The sequence below is a fragment of the Poecile atricapillus genome, chromosome 5 (genome assembly GCF_030490865.1).
Source record: "Poecile atricapillus isolate bPoeAtr1 chromosome 5, bPoeAtr1.hap1, whole genome shotgun sequence".
In the NCBI taxonomy this organism is placed as follows: domain Eukaryota; kingdom Metazoa; phylum Chordata; class Aves; order Passeriformes; family Paridae; genus Poecile; species Poecile atricapillus.
In genome coordinates this window covers 11086528-11108831 of record NC_081253.1, presented here as the reverse complement: position 1 = coordinate 11108831, position 22304 = coordinate 11086528, and the positions used below count along the sequence as shown (strand labels likewise).

Here is a 22304-nt window from a genome sequence, read left to right as displayed (position 1 = left end):
TTAATCTTTTAAATTAGTGCTTATTATTCCTAGCATACACTTAGGCTAAGTAGGTTGCCCATGCCAATGCATGGAAGAATTGCTTGCAGAAATGAGAAATGTATGAGCCCAGCATATTACAGAAATCTTTGAACTCTGTGGAGAGAGTGGCTTTTTCTATTATCACAGTGCTAAGGTAGTAACATATCAGTCACTAGAAATTCAGTGACATGGCTGGATACCTTTCTTGTTTTCCCTGGCTCACTCCTCCTTCAGACTTTTTCTGTTTTTATTGATGGCAGAATATAGATTCTGGGGTGTGATTTACTCTCCTGGCTAATCTTGGTGCAATTTTTGCTATAAGCTGAGGCTAATGGCAGTGTTTCATCTTCACAGCAATTTCCGATTCTTGATGATTGCTTTAGCCTATGCGATACCACTGGGTGTTTTCTCTGGCTGGTCTGGTGTTCTGGATTTGATATTAACACCCATTCATGTAAGCCAGGTGAGTATCTCCTGCCTGATAATCAGCAGCTATTTTGTAAGTGGCATGTTTTTATTTTGCACTAGCATGCAGGTTTATCAGGGTTTTATGTTTAACATGTTATTAATACAAATGGACCACTTTATTCCCTGAAATTTTAAACAAAATGAATTGTAGCTTTGGCATCCCAGACTGTCACAATTCTTCCTGCTGACTCTTCATCAGTGGTGAGTGTTTTCAGAACTGTACACACCTTTTGACAAGAAGGAAGAAGTAGGTAAACAAATGGGAGTATTGTTGGCTGCTGCATCTCTAGTGAAAGAAAATAATGTGTGCCTGGTGGAAAAGATGAAGTGGGGAGAAGATGATTTCTAAGCTTTTGATAGAGTATTATTAAAAAAAACAGAGGACATTACTCAGATTCCACAAAGAGAGGTCACATTTAGGGCATAGACTACTTAGTCATACTTTCTTGTGGTGAATTTATTTCCTTTCCCAGAAAAAGCCTTGCACTTCAGATTGTAGAGAGCTGTTGTTAGCAGTTTGGAGCTCCTGCACAACATTTGTTTTGAACATAACCTCATCTTATTTTCTCAGCTTTAATACATTTCTCTGTGTTTTGTTTTGGTTTTTTTTCCCTGTCAGGTGGATGCAGGCTGGATTGGATTTTGGTCTACAGTTGGAGGTTGTGTTGTTGGCATAGCAATGGCAAGGTAGGAATAATTACAGGTCGTTCTCCATTTCTTCAGATGTGATTGTCATTTAGTTTATCCTGTTAAGAACAGAACTTATTTTCTCTCATCTTCCAGAAACTTGAAATGGAAAATTCCTTTTGGGGTTATAATTTGTTTCTAGTAAAGCAATAATTGGTAGCATGTTAGTAGTTGCTGGGGATTGGGAACTCCACATGCATACACCTGAATTTAGAAGTCAGATTCTTGTTCCTGACAATGGCTTCTTGTATGCCTCTTTTAAAGACAGCATTGGTGAATTCAGCTGCCTAGTATGAGGGAGAACCTCATTGTAGCACATTTGGAAAGCACTGAAGAAAGTATTGTTTGTCTCCTTCCATTAACACTTCTGGGCATATTGATTCCCAAAGGGATATAGCGAATGTAGCACAGGCAGGCTACCCACAGTAACATTATGTTCCTCCACAGAGAAATGAGTCTGGGCCCATTTTGGGCAGGTTGCTGGATTCCTGCATAGCCTAACTACTTTGTGCTGTATCCTATGGGCTACAGTATGGGTGTATGTAGGCTTTTTATAAATCCAGATACAGCTGTCTCTGGCCACTGTGAATGCTGATGACACAGGGAGTGGAACAGCAAGAAATGGATTGCCCTTCCAAAAGGCTGCTGCTTCTTCTTCACTGAGGTCTTCTTTAGGAAAAAAGGATGGTGGGAGGGAGGAAAAATCTTTTAGGAGGTACCTGAGCAGTGAGTTTCTTATGTGATGAAAACCAATTACATGTTCCCCTTGCTTTGGGGTATCTGAGCATTGTCCTGGCTTCTCTGTGTCCAGTCATTAGACTCCAGTTCTGCAGTGAGTTTAGCACATGTGCAGATACCTGCAATTGTTGCATCATGGTGTTGTGGATGGAGAGAGGGATCTTTTTAGGACTTTTTTTTTCCTTTTGAAGCTCTTTTTTTTCACTTGCTGTGCTTCATCAGAGTACACAATGCATAAAGAAATGTGAGGTTTCACATCCTGACATTTTGCAGGCTGCCTAGCAACTGCAGCAGGGAGAGGAAAAAACTCCTGACCTAGGGAAAAGAAACAAGTGCTTCTCTCCCATCCACTCGAGATGCAGGCCAAAGGACTTAATCTAGCCAAATGAAGTTCATGCCCTGATTTCCTCTAAAAAGAGTTGCTTTTGATTAGCCAAGCTCAGATACAATGTTTTCTCTGTAAGAGAATAGATGCTTAAAAGCAACTGCTGTAAATGACACAGATGCCATGGGTTGCATGTTGAAGCAGGTAGAGTGCCAGTTTAATCTTTTTCATCATGAATTAATCTCTGGTATACTTGCAACTATTTCAATAGTATAGCTTAGAAGCTCAATTAACTTTATTAGGAGAGAATCTGCAGACTCTATGCCAACATGCAAATCTCAGTCTTTATGGTAGATTAATTTATTTAATATATTGCCTGGGTTAAGTTTCAGGAAATGCTGACAGTCCCTTTAGCTACTTCAAAATTGATTTCAAACCTTGTTGAATACCTATGTTTTGTAGCATTTAGTAAATTTAAGAAATACCAACAGTCTGTCTCCAAATATGTCTTTCTAACTTGGGCGATGCACAGTTCGGATGGGAGGGTTTGCATACAGAAAGGGAGGGAGGAGGTGATTTGTCACTTCTGATGGATGACTCTCCCTCCTAGGCCTATTCAGCATTTATCTGTGTAGGGTTGAATCAATGACGAGTCTGACTGTAATCTGCTGAAAGTTGTAATTAGGAAAATTAAGTAATGATTCTTGTCAAAGCTGACAAGTTGATATATTTCAGTGTCAGAACTGTGATTTGCCAAGCAAGCAGCTCTCTCTCTTAGCCATCTCTCAAGAAGCTGTTAGTTTTGGGGTGGGCTTTTTTCCTTTTTGTTTTCTTCTGCTAATTTGCCAAAGCAAAATTGGTGCATCTTAGGAATTTGCTTCTTCCATTTTTGTCAATGCAGCTTGTATAATTTACAATTTTTGAAAACCTGAGCCTTGCCCTGGAGCATTAGATCCTGTACATCACAGTAGGTGTTAAATCATCTGTATTTATAGTAATGCCCAGTTTGGAAATTTGTTATCTATCTCATTTTCAAAATGGTGCAAGTTTTCCTCAGTATTATACATAAATCCTTCTACTCTCCACCCACTGCTGTCCTGATAGCCATGAACTTACATGTTTAGCTAATGTGTTTGATACGTTTTTATAATTGAAAAGCCTGGCCTATTTTGGGCAGCTGGTAGGTGCTGTACCCTTTGGTGGCAGCTTTCAAATGCTACTAGTTTGAAGAAAAGCAGTGTCAAAGAGCCACATTCATATAACTGCATGGAAACATAAATCTATTTCCTTTTCTCAGATTTTTTGCAATTTTTTTCCCCACATTTGCCAAGGATCATAGATATTTTTGAGGTTTTGTCCTCTGCGGCTCAGTTTCAGTTACTGCTTCTAACCTGCAGTGTAGTCAAAATGCTGAAACTTTATGGCATGGTGATAATTTCCTTAGCAACAAACAGTATTGCCAGCAGTGCAGGTTTGTGATTTTAACTGTAGGATACAGCCTAGGGCTGGATCTGCTGGGGAGCTGGAGACTGTTACCAGCTGTAGACTCAGAGGTCTGGCAAAGTATACACCTTCTCTCCTGTTGTGCCTGCTTTTTTAGCAGCTGCAGACAGTCCCTTACATGCTAGATGATGAAGAAGGATTTATACAGAACAAAGGTGTGAAATCAAGTACAGGGTCTGAGGATAAAAGTAATTTCTCATATTTTTTTGACTGAAGCAAGTGTTATGAAGAGTAGACTAGATGTACAATCCTCCTTATTCTCCCATAACCAGAAAAGAAACAGAAGTCCTTCAATAACCAAGTTCAGGCTAGGTTATTATTTTTTTCTATTATTTCTATTGCTGGCTGAATCCAGTAGCTGAATAAACCTTTACTTTGGGGTACATTTGACCTTTTTGGAGTTCTGTGATATCTGAGAACTCTTTGGAGCACACTGCTACCCAAACTGGGATCTTTGTGTCAGGAAGAGTTACAGCTGTAAAGGTAGGTATTTTCTCCACTTAGCTGTCATGAATGGCTTAGATGCATATCAACCTCCCAGGCCCACATATCTTTGGTGGTGGGATAGAGACCAAGGATCCCCTAGAGGTCTCCCCCAGACCTGTTGTCTGTGAATGTCCCTCCCAGGAAGCTGATGTTTCTCATTGTGTTTCATTAGACAGGATCTACGTCACTGCCCTTGCCTGTAAGGACAGTGATGTCTGCCAGCAGGCAAAGTGGGAATCTCTGTGGAATAAGCTGGAAGTTTACACTTTGAGATGCTTCTGCAAAGCTTTTAAAATTGCTGATTTTGACCTTAGTGATCCCAAGGAATAATTAAAGAAACTGGCAAACCAGTGAGGCCATCCTGACTCCTTGATTGGATTGTCAGGAAAAAATCCACCAGTAGCAGCTGACCTCTGGCTATTGGAGATGAATGCATAAGCCACTTGAACACTGCAGTCATAAACTTCTCAGATTATATGCAGCATTGATCTCCCACTACTGCTTATTGAATTACTCACTGCTAAATTCATTGTGGAATTCAGGCATGGGGAGAATCAAAATACAAGGAAAGAAGTTGGTTTGGGGGAATGGAGAGTGTTTGACTGCATTACTCCTACATCTCTGATGGTATATTTGGAAATTCTCAAAATGTTGGTAGCATTTCTTTGTAATGTAAATGTAGCATTGCATTTATCAAGTAAGCTATGAGGTATCTGCCTATAGAGTGATCTTTGTCAGGGCAGAGAAGGCATTTAGCTGATGGACAGACAAATTTCATCATGGACCAAGCTAGGTGGATTATGCTGCCATTAGCCTAATCAAAGTAGGAGCCTGTGGGGGCAGAAGATATGCTTTAAAAATATAGACCTAATGTGTCCATCCCAAAATCACATCTAAGCAGGAGATTATAGAAAATTACTCATGAATAAATGACATTGCCTTTTCTAATATCTTTCCCAGTAGTTAGGTTGACATCCCCTTTGAAAAGAGCAGTTGCACTGATAATTATGCCACACAAGCACTGCTCAAAAGCATTCTGTCTCCTTGAAAGAAAAAGGAAAAAAAAAAGATGAAAAAACCAGTTGTGCCATCAGGAGGTATAAAGATCATAATTCTCTCTGTGTAACAGCCAGACTGCCCAAGGACTTGTGGGGCTGTCCTCCCCCAGTCTGTCAGCAGGATCTGTGTAGAAGAGGAATAGCACCAAGCTTGTGGCTTCTGGAACTTTTCAACCCAAAACAGCCACTGGTGGAGTGACCCCCTGTGTAAAGAGTTCCTTCCTTGCCTGAGCTACCACGAGCTTCATCACCAATGCATCCAAGGGTTCAGAAGCTGTTCCTTGTCATCTTCAACTAGGGATTCTTTGGAATTTTTTGGAGTTTTTCCATTTCCCACAGGAATGAATCTTGACACTTAACTATGTCTTGAATGAAACGTGGCAGCCTCCTCATATGCTAATGGAGCTCTGTGTCTGCCAAGGGAGACTGGCAAATGCTGACAAAACAGCGATGGAAGTAGTGGTGAGATATTGTGTCCAACAAATGCAGAAGAAAAAAACCCCACTTTCCTCCAGTGTTTTCATCTGATGCCTTGAGAATTGCTTGAGAATTGTTCTGGTTTGGTTGTTACTTCATGACAGCTAAAAAATCCATAGCTCTTCAGCTTGACATCTAGAAATATCACCATTCTATAAAAATACCTTTTTTCTTTTTCTGAAAAGGAGAATTTAAAAAACAAATAAATTGTTTTTATAGTTTCCAGAATGTTCAGTGAGAATATACTGAATTAATTGTCAAGCATCACATTTAGATAATATGAAAATTATTTGTACTGCTCTGATGTGTCCTTTTATTTCAGATTTGCAGATTTTATCAGGGGCATGCTGAAGTTCATACTGCTGCTGCTTTTATCTGGAGCAACATTAGCATCAACCTGGTTCACTCTCACCTGTCTAACTACTGTCACTCATCTGCCTTTAACCACAGGTATCAACAATAATTTTAATTCCTATTCTTTATGATACTGCAGGCAAATATTTGCTGTCTTCACTATCTTATAATCTAGTTTGTTATCTTTAGTAATACAGTAGCTTTACTAAGACAAAAAGTTTAGAAAGTGTGTTGAACCTGAAATACCTTAACTGCCTTTGAATAACTTCATAAAAAGATAAAAATGGTTAAAAACCCAATAGCAAGAACCCCGAATACACATTTAAATTTCATTTGGAGACTAAGTGTTTTTCTGTTTTGAGTTCTTTGGAATAACTGAAGTGAGAAATAAATCAAGAAAAATCAGATGAATGAGAGTAGTGTTGCATATAAGGAACAGTGAAATGTTTGGGAATTTAGGGGTTTGAAGCTTGTATTAGTTATTTGAAACGTGTGGTGCATTTCAAACCAAGGTGACCTGTAGTGTTTTCAGCCATCTAAATCTGTCCCTGCACAGTGCTGTCCTCCTTTTTTGCACCTGCATGCAGGTTCAGGGAACTCTTCCAGCCCAATATTAACTCAGCCTGCGCCTCAAAAAGACATGAAAAAAAGCTATTGGCAGGAGTGGGGGAAAAGCTCAGAGGTCTGGTTGGGCTGCAAGTGAACTGTACCATTAGTTGAAAGCTAGCACTGCTTAGTTCTTAAAAATCTGTCCTTCACCTTATTATCTGCACCAAGGGACTAATCCACCTGTGATTCCAAGACCTTCAGAAGATTAGCAAGTTACAGTAAAACCTAAGCCATCAAGATTCAAAAATATATTTATTTAGTAAAGCATTCTATAAATTGATTTTAAATAAAGTGCCCTCTTTGTTACAAGCAATTTATGCATTCTAGGAGAAATGAAAACTTTTTTTGCCCATTTTAAATAAATGAGTTTTCTGGGGAGAGTAGTATATAGAGTAGTGTTTTACTCAAATTAAGTTTGAGTTTCAGTAAGTGTCCTTGGTGCACTGCAAATGTCACAACTATAAACCGAAGTGGGTACAGCAAATTGAAATACATGATCAATTCAGGAACAACACCATCTGAATGGGTAGGTCAAATTTGTGCTTTATCTAGAAATTTCAATGCTTTCAAAATTCTGCTTAAATAAAACATAATTTAATCAATAAACAAATCAAATTTCATGATGGCTGTTGTCATACTAAATGACTACACTTTTCCATCAAATCTAAAATAAAAGCAATAAAAGCTTTCTTCTCGTGCTTGCCTGCTTCATCACTACAAACCTGCAGTAATGTAAATTTTTACAGTAACTCTATCCTCTGAATTGATGCAACAAGCCAAACACATAAATGACCCTTCAAGTCTATGCATAAGAATGAAGCAGAGACGTTTCAAGAGGGGAAAGTCATTATGTACGTACTTGCCAGTGTTCCAAAACAAAACTGATGGAGCTCTCTCTGATTTTATTTTATTGAGTTTTTTGTAAAGAATTCAGCACGCAACACAGGTTCTATAAGAATTCTTATTTGTTTATAGCATGTAGGTGCATTGTGCTGCTTTTTTTGGAAAGGTCATCCACTGTCAGGACATAAAAGTAGGTAGGGTATTTGAGGTTTGATATATAACATCCTAAACTACCATCCCTTGATTCAACTACAGGGATTGGGTTGTATTTTATATGCAATTACCATTTCTCTTTAAACTGGTGATTCCTTAGATTAAGTTGTAATGATATATCAGAGTTTTCTGTCAGTGCTTTTCTTGTATATGTCACTGTAAAAATTGAACCCTTTTCTTTAAAAAACAAGCTTGTGTTGAATAGAAATACCAGGAATGTAGTGCATTCCTCAAAAAAAAAAAAAAAAAAGGCAATCTAGAGCATCAGAGTCTAATGTGCAGCCAGAAAATAAGATCTCTTTTTTCTTCTGTTTAAATTTCATAGATAGGCAGTGGGGGGAGGTTCATATCAGGCTTTTCTCATTAAAGTTCTTAGAAAATAGATGTAATGTGCCTGTTCAATTTAGTTCCTTGTACACAGAAAAGCAGTGGTATATCTTTATGAAATATGCTGTTATGGATGAAAACACACAAGCTATTTAAGCTAATTTATAGAACTTCATGCTAAATTATTCCTCAATGTAATGATGCAACATGATGATGACCTCTGCATTCACAATAATTGGGAGAAATGGTACATTTGAATTGATTTAGATGAACTTCATTTTTTTTTTTCTTCTCCTCTTAATTAAAAGTTTGAGATGTAGAGTGTATCGGAGTACAAATCTAGGAGGTCCAATGCAGGCTGTGGGCTGGCAGCTTTTGGAAGTGATTAGTGGCAGCTGGTAAAGGTGGAAGTCACTCTGCATATCAGTGGACAAGTCTTGACAGTGGACTGCCAGGTAGTTATTCTCTGTGTGTTTTTTGTAGAGCTGGAAGATGTGCAAAACAAAAGTAGACATCATCTTTTTAAAATATTTTTGGTTTGTTTATTTTTTTTTTTCCTAGTGTTCTCTTTTTCCCCTCTCTTTTCTTTTTTTCTTTTTTTGCAGAAAAGGTCCATAAAATACTTTATATTCCAGAGCCACTTTGCAGGCAGAACTGGACACCTGCTGCAAAGCAGGGATTGGTGTGTTATTGAAGGCAGGTTTTGATGTTGCCAGAAGGTTCATAGGCTCCTCCACTTCCTCCTGTCCCGTGGCAAAGAGCAAAAGTGTTGGGCTTGGCAGTGCTACAGAGCCAGTGAAGGATCTCATTCCGCACTTTCAGCTTTATTCAAATGCTGAGGCAGAGCAAGCAGGGTTCAAAACTGACATGGAAGCTTGTGGGGGTGTACATTTGATCTTCCAGAGAGCTTTTCCCTTCCAACCATGTAGCTCCCATTTTGGGAGGGACTTCCCCCTCCTCTCTTAGCCTGCCTCCAGAGTTGTTCTCTTGAGCAAGTCAGGCTTTGCAAAGCCACCAGTGTTGCCATCTTCAGCAATCCTGGGAACTGCTGAAATACCCACATGATCTGAATGATTGCTGGTACAGTTAAAAGGCAACTCTTCCACAGGACAGGAGGGTCGTTTTGGGAAGGAGACAAGAACCTTATGGGAGCCTTTGTACTGGCCCAGCTGTTAAGGCAGGCTTCCCCACAGAGATGACATGATGTTAGGCAGCATCATCAGCTGCTGTATCTCACCTGACAGCTGCTTGATCCATGAATAAAGTTTGCTTCTCTAGGCAGACCCTGATAGCAGTTTCCCCAGGTCCAATAAGTCTTTTCCTTTAGCATGTGGATATTGGGTGACATAAGCTCATCTCTCTCTTCCAAAAATCCTCTGCCTATCTCTCATCTGGGCTCAGAGCAAGCAGTAGGTGGATATGTTTTTGTGGAAGCATAAAAAAGATGAGACAGTTTGGCCAATTATCCACCCTAAAAGAAAAGGAAAAAAAAAATTCTCAAAATATTTGTTTTTGAAATACAAGCAAACCAAACCCCTCTTTTAATTTGTGTTCTTTGCAGCAGTTTTAGTAATGTCCAGTTTAAATATTGGGGGAGGGGAAGGTATTTGAAAAAATGGTCACAACAAAATGTATTTTCTTCACCTTGTTTGTATAATATTCTCCTAATTCCTTTTAAATAGGCACAACATCATTTAAAGATATTCCCTACAAAATGTAATTACTTAGAATGGAGACCTTTAATGCAGATATTAAAAATCAGTAACTGCATTTTTTGTTTCAAATTACACTGTTTAGTATTTTTTATGTTGAGCGATGCCTGCATTGCTTTATATTTGCATAATATGCTCCATTTTTCCTCCTCCCATGGAGAAAGACAAGTTTTGTGTCATTTGCCAACTTCTTAATGTAACTCCAAAAGACTTTAAAATGTATTCAGAATTGTATATATGAACTATAACAGCCAGTGTGGGGGAAAAAAGAATGCAAGGCAATAATGATACAGTGCCAGCTACTATATCATCTGTCTAAAACACCTCTCATCAGCTAATCACAGCTCTCCAAAAACCTTGATTCTGAAATTGGTTTATATTTTAAGCAAGCCTGAATTTTATTTTAAGAAATTTTAATTTTAATATATATTATTTGCATCTCAGTTTCAAAGACAATTTTATGTACACATGGAGCATTAAAATAGTTTTCTCCATTGAATTCCCAGTGCAGCTGCTGATCTGTTTCTCTTTGCCAAGTCCATTGTTAGTTTGCTTTGTACTGAACTTCATTATGTGAATTTATGTACAATGGGATACTTCGACCCAAAATAATTGCGTAAGGCATTGTATTGCCAGTTTCAGTATCTTGCCACTTTGTATTGCTGGTAGGATCTCTGGATACAAATACTAGCATTTTCCAAAAATTGATATGCAACACTAGTTGCTCACAGCTCAGATTGAATGTTTTCAGTGTAGCATATCAAGAATATTCTAATATTTATGAGCACATTCAGCAGAAGTTGGCTTTACAAAATCTTTTTGAGTGCTACATGGCGGACACTGAATATAGTGGCAACTCCATAAGTTGATGGCTGTATTTTTAAGCAGCCCACACTCTTATTTTCAGGTTCAACAGACTGAACATTACAAACACATCTGTCTCTCTGTCCCCATCTACAAAGCACAGAAAAAGAGCGGTATTAATAATATAATACTGATTGGTTTATTATTTCAGTTTAATTTCTTTACTATAAACAAGATGTGGTTGGGAAGTGTGAGAGGGACCCAGAGGATAAAAACAGTGGCCTGAAAACGTTAACCTGCTTAGAGCTGTGGGCAAATCGTTACCCTGACTCCTACTGTGCTTTTCCTACTCAGAAAATGAGAATAATGAGCTTTGTTTTGCTGACAGCTTCCTTAACTTCACAGATAGAAGTGTGCTTAAAGAAGAACTAATTTAGGGGATTATTTTATTTTAAAAAACAGTGTTCAATAGTATACAGTGCTTGAAATTTGGGAAGAGCATTTCAGGGATGAGTATCTATCAATATGGGCACTTTAGATATCCATCAATAGCACATCTCAAATATTGTGTAATTTCCAGCCCTCTCCTCTTTCATTTCTTGAGGCTTACTCAGTAATTTTTTCATTTCTTAGTTCTCCAAACTGAATGCTCTGCTTTCAAAGCAAATTCCACTTGCTTCTCTCATGAGAAGAATGTAGAACAAATCAAATTTGATCAGATTTTTGGTTACTTTTAAAACTATATCATGAGATAGCAATTTGATCAGTGCGTGCTGGAATGGAAATCCAGGCAATGAAACATATTGATGTTATAAATGTGCACTACAGAGACATCTTTCTTCTATTGTGTTTTTTCATTCCCATAAGTGAATTACAGTAAAATTTACTGTCTTACCTTAAGGGAGTCACATTTCTCATGGAAAAATTAAAGGTTACTTCTTCCATGACTTTTCTTATCGTGGCCAGTAGGAAGAGTTAGATTATAGGGAGGTTTCATTCTACTTTAATGGACTTTAGATTTTGGCAACAACTAACTTGAATTGTTCAAATTGGTCATGGGGATACTGAAGCACTGAAGTGAACAAAGCCTGCATCCACATGAGGCATTATCCTTTCACTTTGATGTTTGGGATACAGTTATAATGGGCAATAACAAAGTGCCCTAGATCTCCATAGGTTTTGCTTTAAATTGTGTGTTGCTCCCAAGAGAATATATTCCATTGTATTTACTCTCTTGTTTATATAAAGTTTGTGTGAGTTTTGGCTGAGTGTGTCTCAGAAGAGAACTGTTACAAAATGTACAGAGTTCAAGAGATTCTGGCAGAGGACTTTGGAAGGAGATACTGTACCATTTGCTTGCACTTGATACAGCATTTCCTGTGTAAATTTATCTGAAAGCTATTTTTTTTTTAAGAAATGGTAGTATTTCATATTCTTTTTTAAAAATCAGCCAAGATACATGTGCCAATGGTTGATAAGAACTAGTCACATCAGTTGAGGTCCTTCCATCAGTTTCATTTGGGTTTGGATCGGGCTCTGTAGTGACACATTTAGTGATGGTATAATTCAAGAGTAAATTGCTAAACATGTTGCAGAATGTCCTGGAAAATTCTGGGAAATTGTTTGTATGTCAGAGATAGTTGAGTCTCCTTCTGCTGCATTGCAAGCTCATCTGAGGACACCAAGTGAAGGCTGCCATTTAAATCACTTCCCTATTTGAATTCCTAACTTCATTCCCCCCTCCCCCCGCCTTTTTTTTTTTTTTTTTTTTTTTTTTTTTTTTTTTTTTAAGAAAGATTTTGCCACAGATTGTGGCTTGGAAAAGAGAAAGTCTTTTTCTGGGATATGGGAGTGTTTTTGCCATCCGGTAGCTGAAGGCCTGTAGGAGATAAGCCAGTCAGGAACCTTTCTTCTTGCCACTTCTTCTCCTCTTTCTACTAAGCCACTGTATCACCATCAGTCTCAAGTCATCTAACTGGTAACATCTCTAGTGCTGTTATCAAGGCATATTTTATTCCTTGCTTCCTTCCTGGCCAGCAGAATGAGTGCTGAGGGAATAGCAAGGATTACCTCATGCCTCAGGCATGAACATGAGATGATGAAACACGGCTTGAGCCTCCTGCTGCAGCAGCTCCTGGCCAGCTCTCTCAAACAGCTGTGCTTTGGAAGTTTTTTTGCCTTTGCTGATCTCTTTGCAGTGGTCAGCCCAAGAAATAGCTGCTTAATGCACACAAACATCTTTTAAACTATTTCAATTAATGTAATTCTTTAAGAAACCTAGCCCAGTTCCATTGTTGATGTCCATAGCTGCCATTGTCTTGGATACACAACTTTGTACATAACTTCATGGGCAATTAATTAATTCCTTTTCCTAAGAAAAAGTTGCTTTATTTTTTTTGTAGTAGTACCATGACACACTTCTCCAGTGTATGCCTATCCAAGTTAGTTGTTATTCTTTAGGACACAATGTTAGCTTCTTGGTGAATCATCTTTTTTTTTTTTTTTTGTCTGTGCTTTCAGATCATTATATTCATTTCCAATGACTGTCATTAAGATTGTCTTAATTGAAAGAACATTTGCTGTAACTTCAGCAGCTGTTCTTCTGCAGTATAAAATCATGGTAATTGTTTGTGTTCGTTCAGCACAAGGTCTCTGTGATGGAAAGCAAATGGTCCCTGTTAATAGGTGGTATCTCCCTGCTGTCCTGTCACCCACGAGCTGGAATATGAGATACACTATTTAGTGTGTGTGAAATAAAAGCCAAAACCCACTTCTGAACTCTGATTTTACTTGTTTCTGTGACTTATTTTTCTAGAACTGCTTCTCTTATCTTTGAGTTCCTGTCTAGTTGACCAGCTGGCTTTGTGACTCAGTTGCCAAGTTACTGGAATAAGCTAATTTGTATAGTGCTCAGGATAACCTGGGGTGATTTACAGATGCATGAAATAAAAATCCCATCACTACAATATGTGCCATTTAAAGAAGGCTTTCAGACGTGCACATCACCCTCATTTTCAGAGCTTCTTTTTGTGGTTTCCCAATTAAAAGCTATCATTTCCATTAGATGTTAGAACTTAAATTGGCATCTACTGGATGCTATATTCTGTCAGTCCTTTTGCTGTGACACTTCTGCTTATTAATTCCAAAGATGTCTGTACCTGTACCTCTACACAGTTTTATCAGTGCTACCTGTGATCTCAGCCGAGGTGCTGTCACTGGTATTCAGTGGCAGTTCTTGGTGTGCACACACAAGGCAGGCAATACTTTGGGGCAGCCAAAAGGTGATGCTAAAGCTGCTTTGCTCCTGGAAGTGTGAGGTGTGTGCCAGTGGGTGTGTTTGTGTGAGTGACAAGGAAATGTGAGGGTGTTGTTTCCCAGGTACAGAGTTACTGCCCTTGCTCACTTGTGGTCTGGTCATCTTAATACCTTTTAGTGGGTGGTGAGCAGTGATGACATTCAACTGGCATATTTTAAACTAGCAAATCTTCTGCTCATTCATTTTATGGAAACCTTGGCACCTACTGTATTAAACAAAATCTGAAGTCGTTAAATGGCTGCTAATTTTTGCCTCCATCTCAGTGACTCCAAGTTTCTGGAAATTTATGTCTAGACATTGTCTCTGTTCAGAGTCATGATTTCCCTTTCCTGGCTGTTGCTCCTTATGGAAGATGTTTCAGCACTCTTGCAGAGGTCTTGCTTCTGATGCTCTGTTCACTGCTTCACTTTCAGTGGTGCTGTCGTGGCTTTCAGCTGCTTCTCAACTATTTCCACTGTTTGAGTTTCTGATACAGAAATTACAGCTAGGTGCCACCTTCTCTTCTTTGAGGGAGGTTCTGAAAGTGTTCTCTAGAAGTTACAAGTCTATCTATAGACATCTTCAACTGAGTGTAGTAAGGGGCAAATGTTCATTTGTCTTAAGAGATTGTTCTGTTTCATTTATGTGTTGGTCTCTCAAGCCAATACAAAAATTTCAAACCGCTGGGTGTGATTGGATATTCTGGCTTCACCTGCCAGCAGTTAGAGAGAGTTAGAGCAATATGCAGCAGTGTTTGAGGTAAATGGGAGTTCAAAGAGTGGCTCATGAAACTTTAAATACTGGTGAGGACTTGCAGCAAAAATCTATGGATCTTTCAACTAGGGAATCAGGTTTTTGGTGTTAGCTAGAGGAGAGCATTAGGAAGAGCATCCTAATACTGTCTGGGGTTTTTTCTTTCCTCTCTGACAACTCCTGGACACATCTTGCATCAATTTCTTTGATTTATTCTGCAGTTTATGACAGCAGAATTCAAGGGTAGGAAAAGCTACCATGTTTTTTGGTTTTTTTTTGAGAGGGTTGGTTTTCTTTGGTTTTGTGTGCATTTGTTTGTTTTTCTTAACAGCTTAGAGTACTGTGGTATATTCAAAAAAGCAGGGCCAGCTCTCCCTCCTTTTTCCTGTCCAGACAAATCCTCTGTTGAGAAAGAAATGTCCTTGTGCTTTGGATGCAAACCACATGAAATAGAGGATGTGATAGGTAGCCTCTTCTGCTTCTTAATGCCTTTATTTCTTTTCCATGAGTTTTTTGTATTTTAAAAAGCTGACATTTAATTTTTATTTAAGCTGAACATTTTCTGCTTCCTGAGTTTCTCAGCTGAAATCTTGAGCAGTTCATAACAAAAGATGAAGCAGAGCTGTTTCCGTTCTCCCCTTTCTAAGAAAAAAGGAGTGTGAATTAAACTGAAATATGTACAGATATATATATTTATATGAAAAAAAAAAAAAACTAAGGATTTTGTACCATATAATCTTTTCACTGCAGCAAAAAGACACTATAAATAATTTACCTGTGACTTCATAAGACTTCTGTATCTGACTTTTTTCTTTAGGTTTTCTTAGTCTTTTGGTGGGAACCTCAGAAATTATTTCAGGGTTTTCTTGTTATTTAAATCCTTCCGATAATTTCTTTCTTCTTTTTATTTGGTCAGTAACCTTGGGTTATTGAGGTTGTAAGTCAGGAAATCTTCTCTAAGACAGCACTAAGAAAAAAACAAATTTATAAATAGATACTAAATTTTTATGAAGTTTTGTGTTGTTTCTTCTTTTCCATAAATAGCTATAATACAATACATTTATTAAATGATAATATAGGCATATTAAGCTTCGGTATTAGGTACTGTGAAGTATTTGGCAGAAATTTTAGAACAAAATAGCTGTGGCTGCTGAAGAAATGTCACATTCTTCTGTTGGTTTGTCCAAGAAAAACAATTTTCTGTAGAGCAGCAAATAATCTGCATTATCAAATCTGTCCCATTCCTGTCAGGAGCTGGGTGCCCTTCATTTCCTTTTGAAGCCAGAAGGGATTCAACATGTTGCAGCTCAGGCTGTGCTGAATACTAATGCCTTGATAGCTGGTAGATCATTAGTATTTATTTGTAAAATAGAAGCAAAATTAGTTTTGACCTTTAGAGCTAAGTCAAAAGGTTAATCCATGTCTATTTCCAATTTGGTGCATTAATTGCTCCCTGTCCTAATTGTGTGTAGGACAATATTTTCTGTTTTTTTCAGAGGTAAATCAACTAGTAGGTGATACTTTGCATTCATAATTTTGTTGTTTGTTTTACTTACAAGTGGAGTCTAAATCACTGAATGTATCTTCATGGATTCTGTTTAAATAAATAGATAAAGAAGTCAATCAGTGCTTCTGACTTTTTTTTTCCCACAAATCAATGCATTCATTCTTCCTAAAGCTGGTGGGATGTGATGTTCTTTTTGATACACAGGGGATAAAAATAAGGTTATGCATTTTTTGGTTATTCAGATATTAGTATTCTTGGCAGCTCTGAGTAGGGGGAAAAAACACCAGCATGTAATTAATAACTATTTTTGTTTCTGTCATAGCTACACTGTACACATCCTGCATTTTGCTGGGTATATTCCTCAACAGCAGCGTACCAATATTCTTTGAGCTCTTTGTGGAGACAGTCTACCCTGTTCCAGAAGGAATAAGCTGTGGAGTTGTCACCTTTTTGAGTAATGTGTTCATGGGAGTGCTTTTGTTTTTCCTCACATTTTACCATACAGGTAAGAAATACAAGCCACTTGAAAAATTTAATTCTCCTTAAGGAGATACCTTTGTCAGTAAAAGGAAGGCTTTGCACATACAATTTCTGTTAATAACCAAATGTTTGAATCCAAGCAAGGGCAGCAAGGAAGGAGAATTTTAATTATTCTTCTCTATATGCATGCTTATAAAAATGACTTAGATGCAAGACAATTCTACCTGAATTTGCTGTAGCCAGAAACCACCAAGGTACACGCTGTCATCATATTTTATAAAAGCCTGGGTAACGTGACCATTAATAATGTTTGTACCTGTGGGTGTTCAGAACCACTGTAAAGCTCACCCAACCTCACACTGCTGGCTACAACTGTATTGCCCAGGAGGGGCAGAGCAGAAATGCCCCAGTTCAAGCCAGCTCCATTCAGTGGATCAGAGGTCCCCCTGCAGGGCAGAGAATTCTCACCACTGCTCAAAGACACAACAGGCATTCCTTTGGGTAATCCCGTGGCCTAATCCAGCTCAACAGGATTTCCCTTCATTTTTTTGTCAATTGCTCCAGACTTTCTTGTCTCACAAGTATTATTTGCTTCCTCCTAACTCATAATCATAAGTTACAAGTTGCTGTTTAGTACACTATAATACATATTATTACTCTAAGCTGTAAAATAAGAACCCAGCTTGCTTTCGAAGGGAAGTGGTCTTTATTAATGCTTTTCAAAGACACAGACTTTTTCTTTGTATTTTGTCATTATGGTAAACATTTGCTTCACAGTGTAATATTTGTAAACCATTAGAAATGTGAGCTTTTATGTATTGCTACTTCTTAAGATGTATTTTATAACTAAGAGGAGTGTGACAAATTTCAGATTGAATTCTGCTAGCAATTATCAAGGTTTCAACCTGGGGCAATTTTTCAGCCTGGTTTGTCTTTCTGCCAGGAAATTGCAAGCAGGATGACAACTTTGTTCCAAATTGTGGTCTGTGAACACAAACAGAGAGAAATTATTTAATTTTTTAAATACTGATGTTGAACTATATCATTGTAAAATCTGAATGCCATCTGGGCTAGCCTTGGGTGGTGTGAGAGCTAGTCTTTACATTTTAAAGTATACTTTTGATATTAATTGGTGTGAACTCTGTTCACACATACTACTTTTTCTGACATCTGTACCTGAGCTGGAAAGATGACACAGAATATTCTGAGAATTTTTTCAGTGTTTGGCATTACATAATGAATGAACATGGAGATACGGTGTCTCACTTCTTTTGAAAGAATTACAATAAAGTGAACTCATTCCCCCCATAAATAGGGTATTTGGGACCATTTTTTGTCTCTCATATTTCTTTCCCTACAAGATATCAGTAAATGCAGGTTAGGATAAGCCTGAAATTGGTATACCCATACACTTAAAATACTTTCCTTATTTCTTCAAAAGGAAAGAAAATAAAGTAATTTTTGCTCAGGAAAATCCATTCTTTGATAGAAAGTATGAGAGAGTTTGTGGTCACTTGGGGGGGATCAGTGCCGGGAGTGCTATTGGCTCCTCTGATTAAAAAAATCCGTTAGAAGGTAGATAATGATCTTAATAATTTGCTTTCATTTGATTCAAATACATCCTCTAATGGCATTTAAGGAGCTTACAGATAAATCAGAACTCAGTCAAATTCATCTTGTTCCCTTGGTCTTTCCTTTTAGGCCAAATAATCTTTCAGTAGTTTTCATTCCAATTTCTCTTTTTCTCCTTGTACTGATATTGCAAATGCTGTGAAGGACCCAAACCCTGGAAATTTTCCAGTGCACTGAAGATTTTGGTTCAGCTAGCAGAGTGGGGATGTAAACCTTCCTAAAGCTCAGCCTCACTGCTAGTGCTGTGTCCCAAAACTACCTCTGCATGAGGTTTCCCTTGCCTTTTCTGCAGGGACTTCCAAGGGAAAAACAAAAGGAAACTGACCTTTGGCTTCACACAGTTGATGTGTTCCCTGCATCACCAGTGCTGTCACAAATTCTGGATCAAAAAAGACAAGAAGGATTCCCAAGTTAAATTTCATCTTTTAGGATATTTGAGTTAAAGTCTGTTTAATCCAATTAAGGAGGAATGTTATAAGGAAAAAATAGCAAAGCATTTGCCTGTTGACTTCTGGCATCACATAACAGTCTTCTCCAAGCCTAGGAAAATTTTACTACGGTTTTAATAATATTACTGCCTAAACAGATCCATAAGGGTTTTTGGTGTTCAAAGTTACTGGTTTTGGAAGGTTGATTTTTCAGGCTCTCTGACAGTTGTCCTTCGCATTGTTTAAAATAAATCATGTTTTTTCTTTCAGCAATATAAATTACAGATTTAAGAAAGTTGAAGTTATGAAGCCTTGATTTTGATTAACTCAGACCTGGAGGGAGAGTTTAGATTCTGCAAAATTAAATAAATAATAATAAGAGAAATAATAATATTAATAATACTAGTAATAATGGAAAATAAAAAAAAAAAGAGTAAAACACTATCCAGTGAAATAAATATTTGTCTAGTAAACTGACACATTTTTTTAAAAATTGTATTGTACTTGTTTGAAAAAAAACATGCATCAAACTGCTAATTATTAGTCAAATATCAGATGCCAGGATTTCTTGAATGTGGACACAGGCTTTTAAGAGCAGTACATTGTGTCAAACAGCTGAAAAGAGGCTTCTGAGGACCTGTTTTCGCAATGACTTTTAAATTGAATTGATTGTATTATGCACAAGTTTCTTCTGAGGAATTGGTTTTCCCTCCTTATGCAGTGAGGCAGGTTTGATTCAAAATCAAACCCAGTTTCTTCCTATGCTTTTAATTTTAGTTCTCAATCCATAGAAATCAAGGGACTAATGAGCAGAGTCTTTGGAAGTGGTTTATTTTCCATTAGCAATGATAGATTTTATTTTTTTCCCCGTTCTCTCCATTGGCAGATTGAATAAGGAGGATTCACGTTAGCTGGAGGCATTGGTTATAAATACATATAACTTGAGGTGTCCATGGGAGAAGGCTCACAGACCATGTTTACCTTCGATCGATCAGGAGCTGTCAGGATTTTGTCAGAACACAGCAATTTCCTTCAAACCTGCCGTCAGTCCAAGTTTTGGTAGCTTTAAACACAGAGCACATTTGATAACTGAGGCTGGGTCTCTGTTCTGCTTTACAGAGTTTTCCTGGTTCAACTGGTGCCTGCCAGGGTCGTGTCTGCTCAGCCTGCTCCTCATCCTGTGCTTCCGCGAGTCCTACGACAGACTCTATCTCGACGTCGTCGTCTCCGTGTGATCACACCGGACTGGTGAGGGCTTGGAAGAGACTGGAAGTCGGCTTTGCAGTCTGCACATCTGCCTGGATTTGCACAGCTGAACAGCAGAAAAACAAAGAAATTTCAAGACTTAATCATGGCTTTATTTAGAGAGGGTGAGGGACGGGTTGTTCTTACGTTCAAGACCATCTTGATTTGCCATAAATGTGGAACTGGAGTGGTGATGGTGACACCAAAATGCACAAAGAGAATCTCTCTGCTGTCCAGGTCCCTGTGCCAGGGCTGGGGCTCTCTGTTGAGGAGGCTGTTGATGTAGCAGTGAGGTGTATGTTGTGTGTATGTGTGTGTCTGTGTGCACCTGTGTGCTGACTCACGGTTCTACACACCTGGGTACCAGTAATCTTCAGAGTCTTCTATCAGAATAAAAATAGGGAAAAATCTTAACAAAATGAAAAAAATAAGAAAAATCTTTTCTTCAAGAGCTCTTTAAAATCACTAGTCATTTATATATTGAATGTCCATTAAACAGATAAGCTAAAATGATTTGGTGCTTGTACACTACATTTACATTCTAATAAAGTGGGTTCTGATATAAGACACTGGTACACAGGGGGTTTAGCCATACTAAATAGCCCAAATAAACCTTGCAGTGTTATTAGAGGTGTTTGTTACCACCCTGGAGCACAAGTAAACAATAGCTTTAGCTGCCACTGAATCCCAACCTGCACCCACAGTCATCTCTGAAATGCCACCATAGTTCCATATCTCCTGAATATGGAGCATCTGAGGTGTACTGGAGTGTCACTCTAGGTAAATGTTGCTGTTCTAAAGGCCACCACTGTGTCACCTTTCCATCCTCCATCTCCAGTACTGCCTTTTTTACTGTTTGTGCCACTGAATACTGTGGGTGTGGATGTCTGAGTCCTGCTAGTTCTCTCCTGAGGTGTGTGTGGTTTTTAGGATTAGTTTATGACTGAGGGTGCCTAAACAATATTGCTTGTAACCTGTCTTGAAAAATCACTGTTTCCTAAAAAAACACCTTCCTGGTTGAGGAGGTGCATTGATGGCGAAATGACAATGAGTTTGACAATGAGGAGTAACTCATGAGTCCTGGCATAATATGGGAAATTAATGCCAGCTCTTTTTATCAGTACTAATCTGTGGTCATTCTGGCCCTTACTTGAACATAATTATTAAAGACACTTTCAAAAGTTTTTTAACCCAATTTTTAAACCTGCTAATGATTTCTTAATTATATTCTTAGATTTCAGTTCAGCATCATTTAAAATATTTCTGTATGTGTGTGTGTGTTCTGTGCTTTGTGTTAGGGGGGTGTGTTTGTGTGTATGGAGGTGTGCATATTTATATCAATGTATACACAAATAAAACTTATATATATAAGAGATACATATATATATAAGTTGTGCAAGGGTATGTGTTTCCCTAGGTTTAGCCCAGGTGATGCTGTCTGGGGAAGGTGATGTGCCCTTGTTTGTAACTAAGCCAGTCACTGCCGTGGGTGGGAACGCGTCGTGCGCGGTCTGCGACAGGGATTCTGTTCAGGGGCTGAATGATTTCCTGTCGTGGCAGTTCTGTGGCAGGGGGTGGGTGCATGTGTTGGAGGAGGCTCTGCATCTCTGGAAGTTGAATCAAGCACCCTCTGCTCCTGTGTGGGGCTCTTTGCCCCTCTGGTGACACCAACATGATAAGCTCACTCAAATAAACCCAGAACTACCTTTCAGACATGGATCTGTTCCTTCTGCCTGCTCTCCTTTTGCAGAGAGAATACACCTCTAAGACTTAACTCAGGAGTGTATCTGTGCAGTAAAATAAAACAAGCTGTTCCTTGCTTTTATGTTTTCAGAGCAATTGATGAACTTACTGTAGTAACTGAAAATGGATTTAGTTCATTGCCAGTATGGGCTCTAAATGGTCTGTCCTGTCTTGAAGCAGGCTCTTTGTGGTAGTGGAGCTAACCTGCACAGGGAAAACTAAATCAGTCCAACCAGATCCACTGGCATGATCCCTTACTTTCAGATGAGTGGTATTAACTGTACAGCATCTTTTTACTATGTTTTAGTGCCTGGATTAGTTTCAGTATCCAGTAGCTTCTGCTACCTATTGTCTTCTGAAACCAAGGATTGCTTTCCAAGAGTCTGGAGTTGCACTGTCATGGCAGAACTTTCAGCTCAGATAGCTTTTCAGAGCTCTGTTTCTGGAATTTACTATAGCTATATAAAGATTAAATTTGCTCAGCTCAGGCACTGTCCTGAGTGACAGAGATTTCAAATCTTTCCACTGTCCTGACTATTTTAAGACGGAGAAGCATTTTACACAGTATTCATACTATAAGCCATTCTTCCTCTGTT

General features: G+C 38.4%; 1 protein-coding gene across 1 annotated transcript in view; it reads left to right on the top strand.

Moving 5' to 3' along the window:
* Window positions 1-21785, top strand: part of SLC49A4 (solute carrier family 49 member 4) — a 64826-nt gene extending 43041 nt beyond the window's left edge. The window contains exons 5-9 of the mRNA XM_058839266.1: window positions 376-484; window positions 1109-1176; window positions 6086-6213; window positions 16503-16685; window positions 19840-21785. Coding sequence (XP_058695249.1) covers window positions 376-484; window positions 1109-1176; window positions 6086-6213; window positions 16503-16685; window positions 19840-19955 — 604 coding nt within the window. The 3' untranslated portion in view covers window positions 19956-21785. The remainder of the gene's footprint in view (window positions 1-375; window positions 485-1108; window positions 1177-6085; window positions 6214-16502; window positions 16686-19839) is intronic.
* Window positions 21786-22304: the final 519 nt, after the last annotated feature.